This window comes from Geospiza fortis, unplaced genomic scaffold, assembly GCF_000277835.1.
Source record: "Geospiza fortis unplaced genomic scaffold, GeoFor_1.0 scaffold229, whole genome shotgun sequence".
NCBI classification, from domain to species: domain Eukaryota; kingdom Metazoa; phylum Chordata; class Aves; order Passeriformes; family Thraupidae; genus Geospiza; species Geospiza fortis.
The window spans coordinates 4,641,824-4,659,774 of record NW_005054357.1 but is presented as its reverse complement, the minus strand read 5'-3'; the positions used below and the strand labels follow the sequence as shown (position 1 = coordinate 4,659,774).

General features: G+C 44.6%; 1 protein-coding gene across 1 annotated transcript in view; it reads right to left on the bottom strand.

Annotated features, from left to right (window-relative positions):
- The window catches only part of PLA2G4A (phospholipase A2 group IVA), a 52,116-nt gene that overhangs the window by 26,399 nt on the left and 7,766 nt on the right, over window positions 1-17,951 (bottom strand). The window contains exons 4-5 of the mRNA XM_031059189.1: window positions 6,892-7,040; window positions 4,373-4,486 (exon numbers count right to left, since the gene is read on the bottom strand). Of these exons, the coding sequence (XP_030915049.1) occupies window positions 4,373-4,486; window positions 6,892-7,040 (263 nt within the window). The remainder of the gene's footprint in view (window positions 1-4,372; window positions 4,487-6,891; window positions 7,041-17,951) is intronic.

Genomic DNA, 17,951 nt, shown 5'->3' with positions numbered 1-17,951 from the left:
GCTCCGTGGAGGAGCTGGTGGGGAAAGGGACAGCCTGTCACAAGGGGCTCAATCCCAAACAGCATCACTAACACCTCCCTGGGAAAGCAGCAGAAAATCCTCACACACTTACAGAAGATGAAAAAAAAAAATGGTATTTTTCATGTGACACCATCCATACGCTCTGGAGTGATGGAGGCAAAGAGCAATGTGTCTTTAAGACATGCATTTTATTTAGAACTCATTAAAAGCAAATTATTAAATACAGCAAGTGAGTTCTGCACTCACATACAATTATAAACTTACAGCACAGGAAAAACAGAGCCCTTTTCTCAGTATTTTCCCTCTACATTGTGGGACAAAAAATGTACACGAGGCTGCATAAGGATCTCAGTGCTGTACTTAAGGTACAACTTCAGCTGCCACTTCCCATGGACAGCAAAGAGGAGGAGTGGACAAATCCACCCTGGTACCCACTGAAAAGCATACAGTGATGGAATGGATCCATTTACGCTCAGATAATAATTCCCCAGATTGGTGTAATGGATCCTTTTAGGTTCAGATAAGAATTCCCCAGATTAAACAGATTAATAAATCCCCAGATTGGTGGAATGTATCCTTTTAGCCTCAGATAACAATTCCCCAGATTGGTGGAATGGATCCATTTAGGCTCAGATAAGAATTCCCCAGATTGGTGGAATGGATCTGTTTAGGCTTAGATAATAATTCTCCTATGTTTAAAACAACCAATAATGCAATAAAATAATAGGATTAAGAAAAGGGGTAAAAAGAGTCCCTAGAAGCGATGTTCCATGAAGATATCCACAATCTGCATGGCTATCAGCGAATAGCAGCAGAACTTGATAAGATCCTTTGCATTTCAAAGCCTAAGAAGACAGAGCCAAGCATCCTGTGTTTATTTAATGTCAGAGATATGAAATACTTGTAAAGTACAAAGCCTGGCTGGTTCAGGGTGGTCTCAAGGACCACCCACAAACGCATTTTCCTAGTACAGCATGATGAGCAGAAATTATCCCTGGGGGATGTTTGTCATCCGGAGTAATCAGGAAATAACTTGACTATTACAGTGCTCAGTGCTCCTATTTATAGCTACAGACAATAAATGACTCCTTAAATTCCTTGCTCTCAGAAAATCATTTTTAGACTTGAAATGCATTGTTCTGCTTATGCCTCAATATGATTTATGGTCTTCCACCAGGATAGGTGAAGAATGAGGGGGAAAGACAGCTAGAGAGGAGAAAAAAAAAGGGACAGATAAAGGTAGGCATCTGCTTAGCTTTTACATGGAGAACGCCTGGCCCTAAATCTTCACCTAAACCTTCACTGTGTAGCATTTACATTTAAATGCATTTTAGAGGCAGCTCTGTAACAACAGCTGAAAGTTCATGTGAGGGGCCAAGTTGCCAGAGAAGGTAAAACAGTGAGGATGAAGCTGCACCTGAGTGAGGTCTGTGGGTTGTTAGAAACAAAACCCTTGAGAAGGAAAGGCCTTCACATAAACCAGGCTGGGAGATCTACATGGGATGGCCTCATTCCTGCAAATGTTTGAAAGGGTCACACCTCTTAGTCCCAGTAAGGGTGTTGAGTCAATAACAGAATGACAACATGAAAATAAACTACAGTTTTAAAATCTCCTCACTTTTACAGTACCTGGTATTTCTAGGCTACAACAAGGAATTTCTGCACTCTATCTCACATGTTTTTAAGAAAATCCCAACAGGGTAGAACTCATGGGGTGTCCTGTGCTGGGCCAGGAGTTGGATGATCCTTATGGGTCCCTTCAAATTCAGGATATTCTGTGATTCCATGAAGATTTTAATGAACAGTTTAAAATTTAAAAACAAAATCCTTTGCTGCTGGTATATTTTCACCCCTTTTTTAAAAAAAGATATGAGATACTCACCATACTTCCAGAGACAATTCCAAAGTCATTTCTGTGACCTAAACAAGAAATATTTAAATATTGTTACAGCACTTAGAGAGGGAAAACCCACAAACACACCTGGAACATCAACTACTACTATCAGAACTTTTCTTTCTTTCTTTCCTCTTCACTTTTCTTTTTTAAAGAAGATATTTTTGGCACTTGTGAATGAGATTCTTTTTTGGTTTTTTTTTTTTAAAGCACACAGTGTGATTCCAAAATACACCACTAGAATTGAATACAGTGGAAAATGTTGCTAAGTGCTGGCTTTCATTCCTCAGATCCCACTGTCTTGCCTCTCTTGCACTGCTAATCCCTTTCTGACATGCAACTCATCTCTGTCCTGAGAGGATCTGATGCTCTTCACCCACTCATGGCTGGCAGGAGAACCAGGGGATCACACCCAAGTGCCACCTGAGGGAATCACCGCTCTGCGTTCCACAGGAGCCACCAAGTGTCTCTCCACAGCTAAACATGCCTTAACTAGCAGTCAGGAAGGGTGATTGCTTCCAGCTTGCTGGAAAATGCAATAAATGTCACTGCACAATGGCTTCACTTGCCAGCCACACTGGCCATGAGCTATGGGTTGGCCTCCTCTGCCTTTCACAGAGCACTGAAAGCGTTGCCTTCAGGCAAGAAGTTAAAAAATTATGATTAAAGCACCAAATCCCTGTCAGGCACAATCCAGGAGTACTGGCTGTGAAAGGCAGACAGAATGGAGAGGTATTTTCACCCTCTCTCTGTGCAATGGCCTTGCTGGTGCAGCCCTGGAGGAGTGACGAACTCAGAGTGTCCTCTGTGTAAAACCAGATTCTCCTCCTCACTTGGGGCATGTGAGCACCAGGGATGGAGCCACAACAGCCCAGACTGAAGGTCTGCCTGACCCTCAGACTGCAGAGAAGGATCTGGGATGCACAGCTGCCTCTGACTCCCAATTCCTGAAATGGGAATTGCAAATGAGGCAGGGTATGAGCAAGGTGGGGGGAGAAAGAAAGAACAGGCAGAGAAACAACAAAGGGAGGACATGAACAAACAGAGTGAAGAGTCACTGAGGAAGCACTTCAAAGGCAGGGAAGCAATTACACTATTCCCCACCTGGCATTACTAATTTAGAAAGCACTCCTGAAACCATGCAGTGATCCAATGCTTATAAAAATGTATGCACATGAAAGAAACCCTTGGAGGGAAGCATTCCAACAGGGAGATATCATGGCATTGTCTATACCTTACACAGACTGCCACCGACATTTCAGGAATATTATTTCATTTTCAGTTTCAGGAATTCTGTGTATACATTGTCTACATCGGGCTCAACCTGACTTCATCTCCCCTTAACTATTTGCTTATAGATTTCAGAGTGTATTTGCCTTCTATGCACTGGTTTTTTGCCCTATGACTCCCTACCAAGCTTTGCTGAACACTGATGAGAAGTTCAAGCAAGGCAAGGCCTTGTATTAATGGAATGGGCTTTGTGAACTGTGTTTGCAAAATGTATTCATCAGTTCTTTCTCACTGCCCCACCTCATGCCTGGGAGAACCAGGACCTGCTCTCAGCCCATACTCTGGAAGCCCAAGAGTTACTGAAACACTTAGTGAAATAAATATACAGAAACTTCAAAAATGCTGCTATTTTAAAAAGGAAAATAATGGAATGTGTCAAAATTCCAAGTGCCCTAAGGCTATGCCAAATGAAATGCTAAACTTCGCATATGAAGCTCTCTGGTTTCCAGTAAATAGGCCTTTAACCAGTTATTTGCTGTTAACTATGCTTTTAAAGTTGTATCACATGGAAAACAGCAGCGTGGTGACAAATCAAGATCTCTGATCATACAATAAACTATAGCTCAAACCAGAAATGCAGATGGTATTTATAGATATCAACATGTGCAGAACAAGCTTAATTCCACGCAGCTTTAACAACAGTTTCCAGGAGTTACAGTGCAGGCAGACAAGCCCTGTTCAAGAGACTCCATCTGATTTGCAGACACGTTTAAAGGGAATAATCCAATTACTGCATCACCTGCATCACTGCATGTTAACCAGGTCTGTGTTACAACAAGCCACTTCCAGAAAGTGAAACATGTAATGATAAAAGAATCCCTGCAGCTTTCTGGAAGCCACAGGCAGCAGCAGGAGGGGCAATGCACTGACCAGCAAAACTCTGAGTAACCTAACACTGACTGAGGCCATGAAACCAAACTGCACTGAGTGTGCAAGAAACTGCTTCAGGCAGAGGAAGCCCCAAACTAGACTTTTAAAGAGGATTCTTCCAGCAGGGACACCAAGGCATTCAGTGGCACTGCTTTGCTTAATTCTCCTCTCAGCAGGGCTGTAAGAAGATAGATAATTGAGGCTTAAAAGTGTTTTTAGGCTCTGTGTTTATCTGTGGGCAACAATGAATGCTCAGAAACCTTCTGACCAGGGCAAAGTCATGAATGTCCAACTTACATTATTGAAAGTTAACTGGACCTCCTTCTTCTCTCCCAGTTTCAGAGAAGAGATGGGAAATGTGGATGTGCCAAGAGTCTCATCCATAACATAGTTGGCATCCATGAGAGTAACCTGGAAGAGATATCTGGATATTCAATTTCACTGCAAGAAATCCCTTTTTAATTCCATCAAGCCTATGCCTGAAGTAAAAAAAAAAAATATATGGAAGAAGAATGGGCCTGACCCAACCCAGCCAATGCCCAGTGGCAACTGACATTTCTTTTAAACCAGGATGAGTGGAAGCGGCACTTCAAGGAACTGAACTGCAGGAGTACACCAGGATTACTCACAACAGGATTTTAATCTCAGCAACTTTCTGGCAGCAAATCTCATCATCTTTCCAATACCTTCAAATAGAGTAGAAGCAAAGCACAGTACCTTCAAATTTCCAGTCAGTAAAATTTCCCTATGGAGAAACTTGTACAGTTCTAACTATAAAAAACATCCAGCAACTTTTCAGAGAAGATGGAATCCACATACCCCAGCCTTGACTCCACAGACCAAGATTGTTACAGCAGTGATTTGGCAAAGTGTGCAGCATTCCAATTCACACAAAGCTGCTCTCTGTATCCAGCCAGACCTTCAAGTCTCTTCTCATACCCTCCATGCTGGAGCAGAGACCTTTCAAAAATGTGATAATATCCAAAGAAGGATGTGGATATGGCAGAACACCATTCCATGCTTTTGTTCTAATCCATGTGGATCTATGTTTAGCAGACTTTTTTTCCCAGTGGCTGCTTTCCAAGTCCTCAAGATATATAGAAAGAATTTCAAATTCTCATTTACATGGTTTTTATTAAATGAGATCTCCAGACTAATTTGATTTACAGGTTCTTTTTCCACTTTGTGGCATTATATCTTCTAAAATATCACATGTTCGTGGCTTGGACTGTATCTTTCATAGAAAACAAAAGGAATCAAGATACAATCACTTGAATAATTAGTTGCTACATCTGGGATCAGCCTCTTCTCAGCTATAAAGAATTTTCTTCATCTTGTGCCACAAGCAACCCTTTGAAATTATGAATTCTCTTTATTTTAGGACAGAGCTCATTACTTTAATGGTATTTACATTGCTCTGTTTCCTTGCAGAACTTTATGCCCATTCCTGCAATCTCTGTGTCTTAAAACCAAAAGCAAAAGCTTTTTAGTGGGATTTAGAAGAGCTGCTTACACTTCAGAGGGCAAACTGCCCTTGGGATAAAGATGCAGATTGAAACCATCCAAAGAGTCACAAGGATTGTGGAGTCTGAGCTTCAGAATTCACAGAGGGTTTTGGTGGAGAGGTGACTTTACATACTTCTGACACTGCACTCCATTGTAGAATCCAAAGGCTCTTTCCTACTCTACCAGGTCCACAATTAATCATTAGTAAATGTTATCATCTACTCTTTGTAGGCAATTATCAGGAAGTTTTATTGCACTATCTGAGAACCACAACAGCCTTTAGTTATTGTAAAGACACATTTCTACCTATAACCCATCTTGCTGTGTTTGTGACTGTAGTAATTTTATCCTTTTCAAAACCCTTGAACCAAATTTCGTCCTCAACAAATTCAAACATTCCTAGGGAAGCTGCCTAAGTGAAAGGGAGCTCAGAGCAGGGCCCAGGCTCTGCTCCAGGAGACCCAGCAGTGGCACAGAGGAACTGATGCCCAGGAAATCATCGTGAATTCCCTAATGTCTTTTGCCTCTAGTGCAGGATGCACTTTATGATCCAGACCATGGGTGTAATGCTCAAAATGTGGAGCCTTCCCCAGGAACACAGGGAACTTGTAGGAAGCACAATTCCCTTTCAGATCCAAGGTCTGATGGTCACAGGCTCAAGGAAAACCTTCACAGGCGGCAGCCTCTGTCCCAGTTGGCCAATTTAGACCGAACACTGTAAGCCTGGGTCAAAAGAGAGCAGGTGGCAGGGCCATCCTCTGTGAAGAACAGAGCTCACAAAGAACCAGAGCTAACTTTAAATCCCTGCCAGGCCCACTCAGAAAACACACCTAACATTCAGCTCTTGTGTGCAGCTTGGAGAAGCTTAACACACTGAGACTGAACAGTGGCTTGGCCAACAAGGAGGGTGCAGAAGAGACCTGAGTGGGCTCCAGGCAAGGAGGACACAGCAGAACCAGCCTTTTGCTCTGTGTCCATGGGCAGAGATTTGACTTATGCCCCACCTATTCCCTATCTGTAAGGGCTGAATCAGGGTAGGAAGCAGGGAGTACTCTGCAGCTGATGTGAGGAACAAGAAGTTGCTATCCCTCAGAAGCTGTCCAAGGGATGACTCACAGGCATATCTTGTAATGACTCTTCAGGCTACTCCTTGAATAACTCCATTTATCCAACACTGCTTGCTTAGCACCACAGCTAAACCCAGGTTTAACATTTTAATCAAAGAGGTGATCTTGAGACATCAAATGCCACACACGTGCAAGCCACTGTTGTTTTAACCTTCATCTGCCCAGCCCAGCCATGGGATTTACCTCCAGGACATTCTCCAGATTGGGGTCCAGAATGAACTCGAAGGTCTCATCCCACACGGGGTTGATGTCATTGTTGAAGTGCTTGGTTCTCTTCCTGCAGTCGGGGGCAGTGGGGATGAACAGCTCCACGTAGGGATCTGGAGTGTCAACTGTGGAGCACAACACACGTCAGGCAAGGGAAAACTCCAGCTTGGGCTGGAAAAATTGATACAATTCTGTGTACCACTCATGATAACCGACAGAAAGATATGCAAGTCTTTAGGCTACATAAATGTAATGACAAAAATGATACAACAGTTGTAGCTATGATATTTTCTGAAAAATCCTTTCCTTAGGATTTTTTCTCCTGAGAAGCTGAGAGGCCTCCAGAACAAAATGTAAACAATGGTTATCTGCTGCTGTGGAATGCAACAGGTGCATCTGTGATTGGTCTCATGTGGTTCTTTCTAATAAATGGCCAATCACAGCCCAGCTGGCTCGGACTCTCTGTCTGAGACACAAGCCTTTGTTATCATTCTTTTTCTATTCTTAGCTAGCCTTCTGATGAAATCCTTCCTTCTATTCTTTTAGTATATATAATATATATCATAAAATAATAAATCAAGCCTTCTGAAACATGGAGTCAGATCTCTTCCCTCTTCCTCAGACCCCTGTGAACACTGTCACAAACAATACCAACAATCTCCCCAAAAGAAACATCAGGGTTTTAGGAGGAGAGGGGCAAAGCCTTAAGCAAACAGAAGGGCACAGGGACTGAGTCAAGTTTATTGGGAATATGCAAACATTTGCCAGAGAGTGGTGTTTTTAAAAGCTTTTACTTCTTCCTCTCTTTCTAGCCTTTAATGGCTTTGGCTCGTGTCACAGCAGCCAAAATAATGAATACAAGCAGTTTGCTGTGGGTTTTGGATCCTCTTTCACCTTTGCTGGTTTGGGAGTGATGGAGGAAATCTGTCCCAGCACTGCAGTGCTGCACAGAGCATTAGGAGCACTCAGTTCTCAAACATTGCCACCACCACAGCCCTGGGGAGTCACCACAGGATAAGGACACCTCATTTACACAGCAGAACCCTGACTGGAAACAGAGATATGGGAACTGCAGCTGATAGGAATTACTGGGGGAGAAAAGAAAACATTGGCAAATCCTGTCGGATGTATCTAAAAATAGCCATTCCTGAGAGCCCAGAATGCAGCCATAAAAATGAACTTTCTAACAAGTTAAAGCAGGGATTTTCTGTACAATGAGGGGATTTTTTTGTGTCACATGGGGCCAGGGCTTAGATGCCTCCCAGGAGAGCAGGGGAGGTTATTTCTGTGGTTATGGTGGATCAGGAAAAGCTTCCTCCTCTGCTGCAGTGAAACACCCACATCTTTCCAACACTGAAACATGGAATCACAGAATATCCTGAGAGGGAAGGGACCCGCAAGGATCATCAGTGCAACTCCAGGCCCTGCCCAGACACCCCAACAATCCCACCCTGTGCATCCCTGGGAGCTTTGTCCAAACCCTCTTGGGGCTCTGGCAGCCTTGGGGCTGTGCCCATTCCCTGGGGAGCCTGGGCAGTGCCCAGATTAAATCTTATCATGAGGAAAAGCAAGTCCAAACACTTCTCCCTGTACACATTTTCAGTCTAAAGCTACTTTTTTTTCAATAAAGGCAAATTTTAGAAACTCTGGGAGTTCAATAAGACCTTATCCATGAGATTCCTGAGGACCAGAACCACTTCTCCCTCCTGCTGGGAAAAGAAGGAAAAGAGGAAAACAAAGAAGTTGGGTAATTTCAAATCAAATCAAATGTCTTTGGAGAAAAAGCCCTGACCAAACAACCAAAATGAAAGGCTTTTGGAAACCACTCAGGAGGTTCTGAATGTGTCCTCAGGCAAATCCTATTCAGTGTTATCCTAATCCAACCTGCCAAGGAGTTTTCCACTGTGCTCCATACCTGTGGGGCTCAGCTAATTGCTACATTGAGGTGGTCTCAGTGCTCCTTGAGTAATGAACAAGCAGCTATTTAAATCAGCGTATCAGTGTGGAAAGGCTTTAAATAGCAACCTTTATTAGCTCCTGAGGAATTATGCCTGATCTTGTCTCTTCATTTTGGGCAGGGGAAGTGGGGGATCAAGCCCCAAGTCTTTCCTCATGGGCAGATGTTCCAACCTGCCAACTTTTCCATTCCTTCCAACTACTACACAAAGCTCTGCCACAAAGAAAAGAATCAAGAGAAACAAGGCTCTCTGAAACTAAAAATCCATGCTGGGACAAGGTTTTGCTAAGTCTTGATATCCAGCATGATTTTGGCAATAAACACCCAGGCTTGCCCTGCCAAGAGACTGAAGTTGCCTACAAAAACCTGGATTTTAGACAAAATCCTGATGGCTGAGCAGAGCTCTGGGCAAAAGATCAGTGCCTCCCTCTCCATTCAGATCATGCTGTGATCAGTCCCAATGCTTACAAAAATCCATTTTTTCTTATCAACACAAACAGCAAATGGTTTCCTATAAACCCCAAAGCATGTAGAAACCCCAGACCTCTGACATGCAGATCCATCACTACCTTTCTATCAGGCAAACCCCAGTAAGTGTTGAAACAGAAACTAAACCCGAGGCATGGATCAACTGAGCTTGGAAAAGTCAGTCTTGGTAGTTCAGTATTGCCAAGTCACCTCACTCCATCTCTTTATTAGCTTTTTAACCCAAGGCAAAGATTTAATCACCTGCTCTTTCATGTTTGAAAGTTTATTTGGAGCTTTTTCAGTTAAGAAAATGAAAATCTGTTCTTTTTTAACTTCCTTCTTTAGATGAAGAGAAAATATATGGGAAGACTGCTTGTTCTGATTAAGATACTGCTATTAGCAATACTAAATATTTCTTTAAGATACATTAATCAAAATCTCACTCCTTGGATGGGGACCAAAAACCACTAGCAACCTGGCAAATAACACAGAAGTATTCACTTAATGTATTTCAAAACATTGAAGTTATCAAATGTACATTAAACAGCCAGCATGCACTCTCAGCATTCCTGCCTGGGCTTCTGCTAATTGATTTGCCAGGTAATGTTAAAAAAACTAAGCTGAAAGCATAACTAAAAATAGCTTGATCACCACTTTTATCACAGAACCCCCAAATGGTTTGGGTTAGGAGGGACCTTAAAGCCCATCCAGTGCCACCTCCTGCCATGGCAGGGACACCTTCCACTGCCCCAGGCAGCTCCAAGGCCTATCCAGCCTGGCCTGGGACACTTCCAGGGATCCAGGGGCAGCCACAGCTTCTCTGGGCACCCTGTGCCACCCTCACAGAGAAGGATTTCTCCCCAGTATCCCATCTGTCCCTGCCCTCTGCAGTGGGAAGCCATTCCCCGTGTCCTGTCCCTCCATCCCTTGTCCCAAGTCCCTCTCCAGCTCTCTTGGAGCCCCTTAAGGCACTGGAAGGCTGCCATCTGTATTTTGTTTTTAAAAGGAAGAATCTTTATGGTGTATGGGTCAAAAGCTGTCATTCAACCATGACAAGAGAACTATCTATGTCTGAGAATGATCTCTATCTGGACCTGATGACCTAAAGGTCTTTTCCAGCCTTAAGGATTTTGTGTAGGGGGAGCACTGTTGGGGAACTGGCCTCTGCAGCAGCCACGTGGGGGAATTGCACTTGTTCCCAGGCCATTTCTGAGGAAAGCAGAGTTTCTGTGCAGCTTGGCCCTGAGGCTGTCCCTTATGCAAGCCCGCTGCTCCATCACCATTTCTCAGAAACAAGGCAGGCTGAACCAACTATTAAGCACAAGTATCTCAAACCCCACCTGCCCTCCAGAAAACACAATTAAGGCTTTCAGCACTGATGCCAACAAGGGTCCTGCAATTAGCAGCATGGAGGTAGATAAGTCTTGGGTAATTAACAAAATGTTGGTGATAATCCAGATTTACAGCCCCTCACCCAAAGCTCCAGGGGCTGAAGACACACATCCAAAAAACAAGAGCAGAGTCAGCATCCCCTCTGCTGGTTTTAAACTGCTGCCTTGGGAATGGCTGAGAGGTAGAAAGTAAGGATTCACTGACTTTTCCTCATCTGATTTATCTCCTTTAAGTCACGGCTATAGGATTCTCCCTTTAAATTACATTGTGAATCACCAAGTGAAACACACAGTGGACAATAATTAGGGTCAAACGTTTTCACAGTGAAAATGAGCAATTGCTTTCAGCAATCTGGCTATTAGGGAAACCTGTAAAATTTTCTGCAATGACTGCAAACCATTTGATCTTATGCTATTAAGATTGGTGCGATGGCTGTCATCAGGCCTCTGTAGTAATATAATTAATAGTTCAGATATATGATTTATATTTCAGTCATTCCAAATTTCAATAACTTCAACAGCATAATTACCATAAAGAAACTATAGAAAGCCTGTTCAAATATAATACTGAGATAGATATGTGTCTATCTCAAAATAACAAGTGGTAATAACCCTTAATTTATCCACCATTAAGTGCAATCCCATTGATAAAAACTTACTAGGTCCCAAAGGACCATCTTTGTGTATTTCCCACCCTTTTTTTGGCTTGCTGCCTCACACTACAACTTGTTCAGCACATGCAGCTGAGCAGCCTGGCTAAGGTCAAGCCAATAATGGGAATAGCTGGATGACCTCTCTCTCCTCAAAGGGGAAGGAAGCTAAATAACTACAGAATTTCTATTCAAATTGTGAATTTTATGGGGCCTCACAGTGGCACAGAAATATGAGTTGGTGTCTCTGCCACGGTCAGGAGAAAAAGTAATGAATTTTAAAATTATGGGCTTTCCCAGCTTCATGTGATTTTTCAGTTTTTAGAAAGAGAATTCTTAAAAACTGTACTGATTAATAACTGTCCCTCCAACCATGGGACAGATACTTGAAATGCTCCACACAAATCCATAGCCTAGCAATAATACAGATGCCAGGAGCCCTGCCAGAAGGCCACAGCAACCTAAAAACCCCAGGAGTACTCCCTGCTGCTTGTGTTGAAGGCACCAGAGGGAATGCCAGGGCTGGTGGCTTCGGGGATTTTGCAAAGGGCTGAGGCAGTGCCAGATTTCGTGAGCGGAAGGTGACTCCAAGGGAAGCAAGGCAGCTCTGAAGCAGCAGCTATGCTATGAGAAATCCTGGGATTAGGTAACACCTTCATTAAAAATTATTTGCACCTTTTATGACGGTGCTTTTCATCTCTGGCATTACTTCAGTGGAGGGAAGAACCAGCTCCCATCACAGGCACTGCACTATCACCCAGTTCACTGCTGGACACCACTGCTTCCACTGATCCAGCCTTGAAAGGGCAGAAAATCCCCAAACAACTAAGCTTTTGGTCAAACCACGTTTGTAGAAGGGCCAAGAGGAAAAGAAACACTGCCTTCTCTAGGCTATCTGCACAGGCCCCAAACTGATACAGTTCAGATTCTTCAGCTCATGCTTTTAAAATAACATTTTTAAAATTAATTAAAAGTCTCCTTCAGGCAGCAACCTGCAGAATTCCTGACCCAAAGAGCTGTGGATGAGAAGATCTATGTGGATTGAAGGAAAACCAGCGGATTTTCTGCAAGAGAAACTCAGGGACAGCTGATGACCCCCAAAGGCACATCCAGCTCAGGGAGTCTCACTGAAGGCAGCCAAGGAGAGAAGAGGATCAGTGGGAAGTGTCACATTCTTACCCTATTCATATTCTTCCTTTACACCTCACTATGACTGATGTTTTTCTCAATTCCCCCTTGGATCAGGCATTAGCCCAACCCTAACACAACTTCAAAGCACTCCTGGGACAGGGGATGAGAGGGAAAAGAACTGAAAGCAAGAAAAAGTCAGATTGCCACAGGGGACAAATGGGAGCTTCCTGCTAAATGGAAAGGCCCAAACTGGAGGAACAGTGATGTCCACAGGTCCTGGAAGGGAGCCCCACCAGGAAACTCTGCCTGGAGGAGGACAGCACATGGGACAGTGTCACAGCTGAGATAGCCATGATATACAGGATACCACCTTACCTCTTCAGAGGGCTGCAAGCATCCACCCTTCTTGTTCTGTAGCCCAAACTTTTCTCCCCTCCTGTTGATGCACTGCACCTGTGTGCCCTCTGCTCCCTTTGGTGGTTGCTCAGTGCCCCTGGGCACTCCATGGCTCATTGCTGTCAGTGCTGCTCACCTGCTGCTCACAGCTGCACCCACTGGGGATGAGGCTGGGCCAGCCCCACTCCCAACTATCACCACAAACTGGTGACTACAGGACAGGAGCAGCTCCCAGCCAAGCTCTGGGGCTGGTCACAGCCTGGAGCAGGGACAGGGGGCTCTCCAGCCACACAAGATGGATGCCACACCTGAGCCAGCACTACTCCATGTCACCATCACAGTACAACAGATTCATGGGAGAGCTTCCTAAGGATGGGAATGAGTTTTCACCATCCTCTCACAAAAACAGGGCCTTCCTCAGTAACTCCATGGCAAGCACTCACAGACAGAATTTCTCATGAAAATTATATTTTTGCAGCTGGCAAGAGCAACATTATCAGGATCAGTTTCACTGTGGAACACAAGAGCCCGTTTCTAACTTGATTTTCACCTCCCAGCACTGAATATCCACACAAAAGGGAAGGGATACTGGGTGTGCCAAGGAAACTGAAATCTAGCATTTGGTTGCCTCAGTGTTAGACTGAGATCTGCAGCAGGCATCTTGAGCAGTTGTTAGCAGCCCTGTTCATTTAAGGTTCTTTGTGAATCCATCCTTTATGGATCCATATTTCAGCCACAAGAAGATTTGCACACATGGTTTGTAGGATGTGGAGGATTGGCCAACTCTGACCTACTTTTCCCAGGCTGTTAGGCTGGAAAAGGGGAGCAGTTTAGCTTGTTTTCCCCTTGCAAAAACCAGGAGCTGCTCCAGGGCCTTGCAGGAAGAGCTTTATCTGATGGCACTGCACCAGGTAAGTGCACTGTAGCTAATTCAGGGTGCAGGACTGGCCAGCTGCAGTCCAGAGAACAGCTGGATGAGTCCTCAATGAGCTGCTGTAACACAAACCACAATACAAGCAGGCAAATCTCCAGTTCCTTCCTTTCAGCTAGGCCAGGTTTAAAACCCTGCTCACACCTGCCTGGACTGCCATGACTTGGGTTTAACCAAGCCAGCTTCAACCCCAGGAGCTCTGGCTCACAGGGAACAGCCCCAGGGGACAGGGGTGTGAGGGACAAACAGGGCATGCTGGACATGCCTTCCTCATTCCCAAATCCCAAGGCCAGACAGGTAAAGGTGTGCTCCCATCCCAGTTTCCTTTGGAGATGCAGGAAGCTATGAGGAAGGGCATCTCCTGAACTTGGGGAGATGTCCACAGCTGGCTGCAGTGACATGGGCTGACCATGCCAAGAGCCATCCAGGAGCTGCTTCCCAGCTCTATTTGGGCAAGTTCTGCAACCAGAGCTGAGCTCTGGTGACTGCACTGCTCCCAGCACTTGTTTATCTGAGCAGCTAAACTGCAGTGGAGATGCATCCTTGATTCCAACAGGCTGGGCAGCAACTGGGAGAGAAGTTGAGTGCCAGTGCTGCAAGGTAGCAATCTTTAAACATTTTTAAGAAGGGAATTTTCTCCTGAAAATACCTGGAATGTGGGAACCCAGGGCACTGGGAATATTTCTCTGTCTGCTCTGGGGTGCCCTGATCCCCAGGGCAGCACTGACTTTGACCCTCATTCATGGAGAAAGCTTCCCAGACTTCAAGATAGACTGGAATCCACAAAAGTGTGAAACAGATTCTAGAGAGTAGTGTAGGTGTGTCACTTGGTGAGAAATTAAGGGTTTGGGATTTTTAGAGTGTCGTGGATGGAAGCAAGATGGAGAGCACAAGATGTTGTCCTGGGTTTCTTCTTCATGCTTCTTCTTCCTCCTTCTCCATTGGTTTGGGTGGCATTTTGTAATTGGGCAGGAAAGTCCCCATTGCAGCTTTGTGGGATCAGTTATTGGGTTAAAAGGGAAAATAATCCAGGTGTCAGTTCTTAACTGGATAGTTTAGTCTTAAAAGACCTTGTAACAAGAGACTGTTGGCCATTTTGTGCCTTCTAAAGAAAAGCTGCCCAACTCACAGTAGTGAGACTGTTCTACTGATAAGAAATAATAAACACTTGAGTCTGAACACGAACTACTGTCTCAAGTGCCTTCAATCCAGACCCAGAAAAACCTATGACTGGTACCCCCACACTGGAATGACGCTGCTCATTACTACAGCATCAAAAGAAGATGAAGCAAGGAAAAGCTGCAAATCCCAAACAGGATTAAGCAAGATGAGTGATCGTTAAGAGCAGAGTCACACAACTGGTTCCCTCTGTGGATATCACCGTTTGTTGTGAAAGCCAGTACACTTAAATACACACTTAAAGATAGAAGACAAATTTTACAATGCTTCCTCTGACCCAGTTTTCCACCAAGATCCTTGAAAGTCCAGAAGTAGAGAGATGTTATGGAAGGGAGCCCCAGTTTGCAAGCATTTCTCTTCCACAATGCTGCAGTTCTGGACTCTGGGATTTTTCCTACAAGTTCTTGTACTGTCATGGAAGTAAGGAAAGGTTCTACAGTTTAGGTGGCATCTGAGCAGACTCAAAACTACACATCTACTGTATAAGAACTCACTGGGCCAGAGACAAAGTCTTTATCAAGAGGTCCAGTCAAAGCAGTGATTTTACAAGCTCTGCAATGAGCAGCAAGCTAAGCAATTAAGACAATGACATCCTCACCAAAGCCATGCAGATTTTCTGATTTTTCACCTCGCAATAGCTTTATGTAGCAGGTTTGGGGCAGCAGGGGCATAGAATCCTAGAATGGTTTGGGTTGAAAGGGGCTGTAAAGCTCTCCCTGCCATGGGCAGGGACACCTCCCATGAGCCCAGGTTGCTCCAAGCCCTGTCCAACCTGGCCTTGGACACTTCCAGGGATCCAGGGGCAGCCACAGCTTCTCTGGGCACCCTGTGCCAGGGCCTCACCACCCTCACAGGAAAAAATTTCTTCCTAATGTATTTTTTTGTCTTCTTTTTCATTGACCTGTGTTTCTGCCAATTCAGCAGGCTGACCCCAATCCCAATGACAGCTGGTAGAGGGATGCAGCAGGACAGAAGGAAAGGTGTACAGGAGGTGGGTTTTCCTTTATTCCTGACTGTCCTAGGCTGCTACGGTTAACTGGCAATAAATTACAGTCATTTTCTCCAAGTGAGCCTGTTTGCCTGTGTGGTGAGAGGTGAGAGCTGTCCCTGTCCTCACGTGACCCTTTTGTCATGTTCTCTCCCTGTGCTGTTGACAGAGGGAGTGACAGCAGCCAGCCAAGGTCACCCAGCACTCACCAGCTGCTCTCACTCAGCTCATAAACCTCCCAGCCGGCTCAGGTGAGCACACCTCCCAGAGCAGCAGCCTCCAAACCAGGATTTAAACCTTTGCACAGCTACAGCTGCACTACCTGGATGCTGACAGGAGGCATCCAGGGTGTGGGAGTCACCCACTCACAGGGGACACTAAAACTGAAACAAGTGACACCAATAAAGGACTTCTACAGAGGCAACAGTAAATGGGCAGACATCTGAAATAAGAAGGGACGTGAATGAACTGCTGGGAAACAAAGGGTCTGCCCTCAAACCTCTTTTGCCCCCTCCCCACCATGCTGGGTGGGGAGTTCTTACAGGAAATCTCATTTATGACTCCCACACACGGATTCAAGGAATGACAAAATGGCCTGAGGATGACACAACATTTACACTGCCCATTCATGAAGAGCTCAAGAAATCCTGGAAAACTTTCTAGAAATACTGGTTATCTGCCCAGCCTGGGCTTGAGGAGGCAGAGGTGTGGATGGCCACGCCAGAGGAGTCAGTGCCTCCATGCCACACACTGTGGGGGGCACCACACACACCAGAAGTGGCAGCTAAAACTCCTTGAGCACAGGTAGAGTTCAGGGATTCCAGATGAAAAATATCACACAAAGCACTTCAGCATATTTTATAAACTTAGGTTTGCTCAGATCTCTCAGAGCTGTTCCAAAAAGTCTTGGAAATGCTGATATGGAAAAAAAGAACAGCAAAACAAACAAAATCCCTCATGTTGCCCCAGGCCTCCATCACACCACAATGTAAAATTGTTCCCAGAACACCTCTGGTTCACAACCTGGAGCAAAAGCAACAGAAAAAATTAAGAGGGACTCCTCAGAAGGGTCAACAGCTTGGGAATGTCCACGAGGGAAGTGAAATTCAGGCACCCACCCCAAATAGGGCTCACACATGGTCTGTCACAGCCATCTTCCTGTCCTTGAGACAAAAAACCTGATGGAAAAATTCAGCAATTCCCTCAACAAGTTTAATTTTTGGCAAACCAAATAAAACAAATACATATATATATAGGTTGGCACAATCAACTGTAAAGGCCCTTCCCCACTCTCAGCTTCAAGCACCTCCTCACAGTAATTAACACAATCATTCATTTCATCAAGTAGCTGCCAGGCTCCCACAACAGGGAATAAAAATACTTTTAATTTCCCCAAAATAAAAAAAAAGAAGCAACAACCTGTTTTTTCTCGCTTTGGGGGATCTGCCAGGACCCCAAGGACGAGCCCTGGGACCTTGAAGCTCATCCAGAGATGCCCCAGCCTGGGGGTGCCTCAGGCTACTGAGCTCTGGCAATTGTCTCAGACAAGAAGCCAAGCAGGTTTAAGTGGCCCTACAGCATCACTCTGGCAAGTTTTATCAAAATAAAATGTTCTTCCTGAGCAGCTTCTTGATTTTGATGACTTGCTAAGATAAGAGGAGATTTTTTTTTTCTAGAAAAAAAATACAATTATATTGAAGAATAATATTTGAAGTTTATACTATAGGGTCATATTTGCTGTGGTGCACAAAGTTGCCATTCTGGCTTTTGTCATTCTTTCCATACTCCCTTTAATATAATATCATGGGGTCCCTACTTCAACTTTCCCTGCCCATGTTGCCCACACTGGCTCATGACAGACAGCTGTGTAAGACCTGTGTAAAACCTGTGTCTTTCCATTTAACTCATCCTCTTACACACACAAACTCATGGGCTCCTTGTTCCG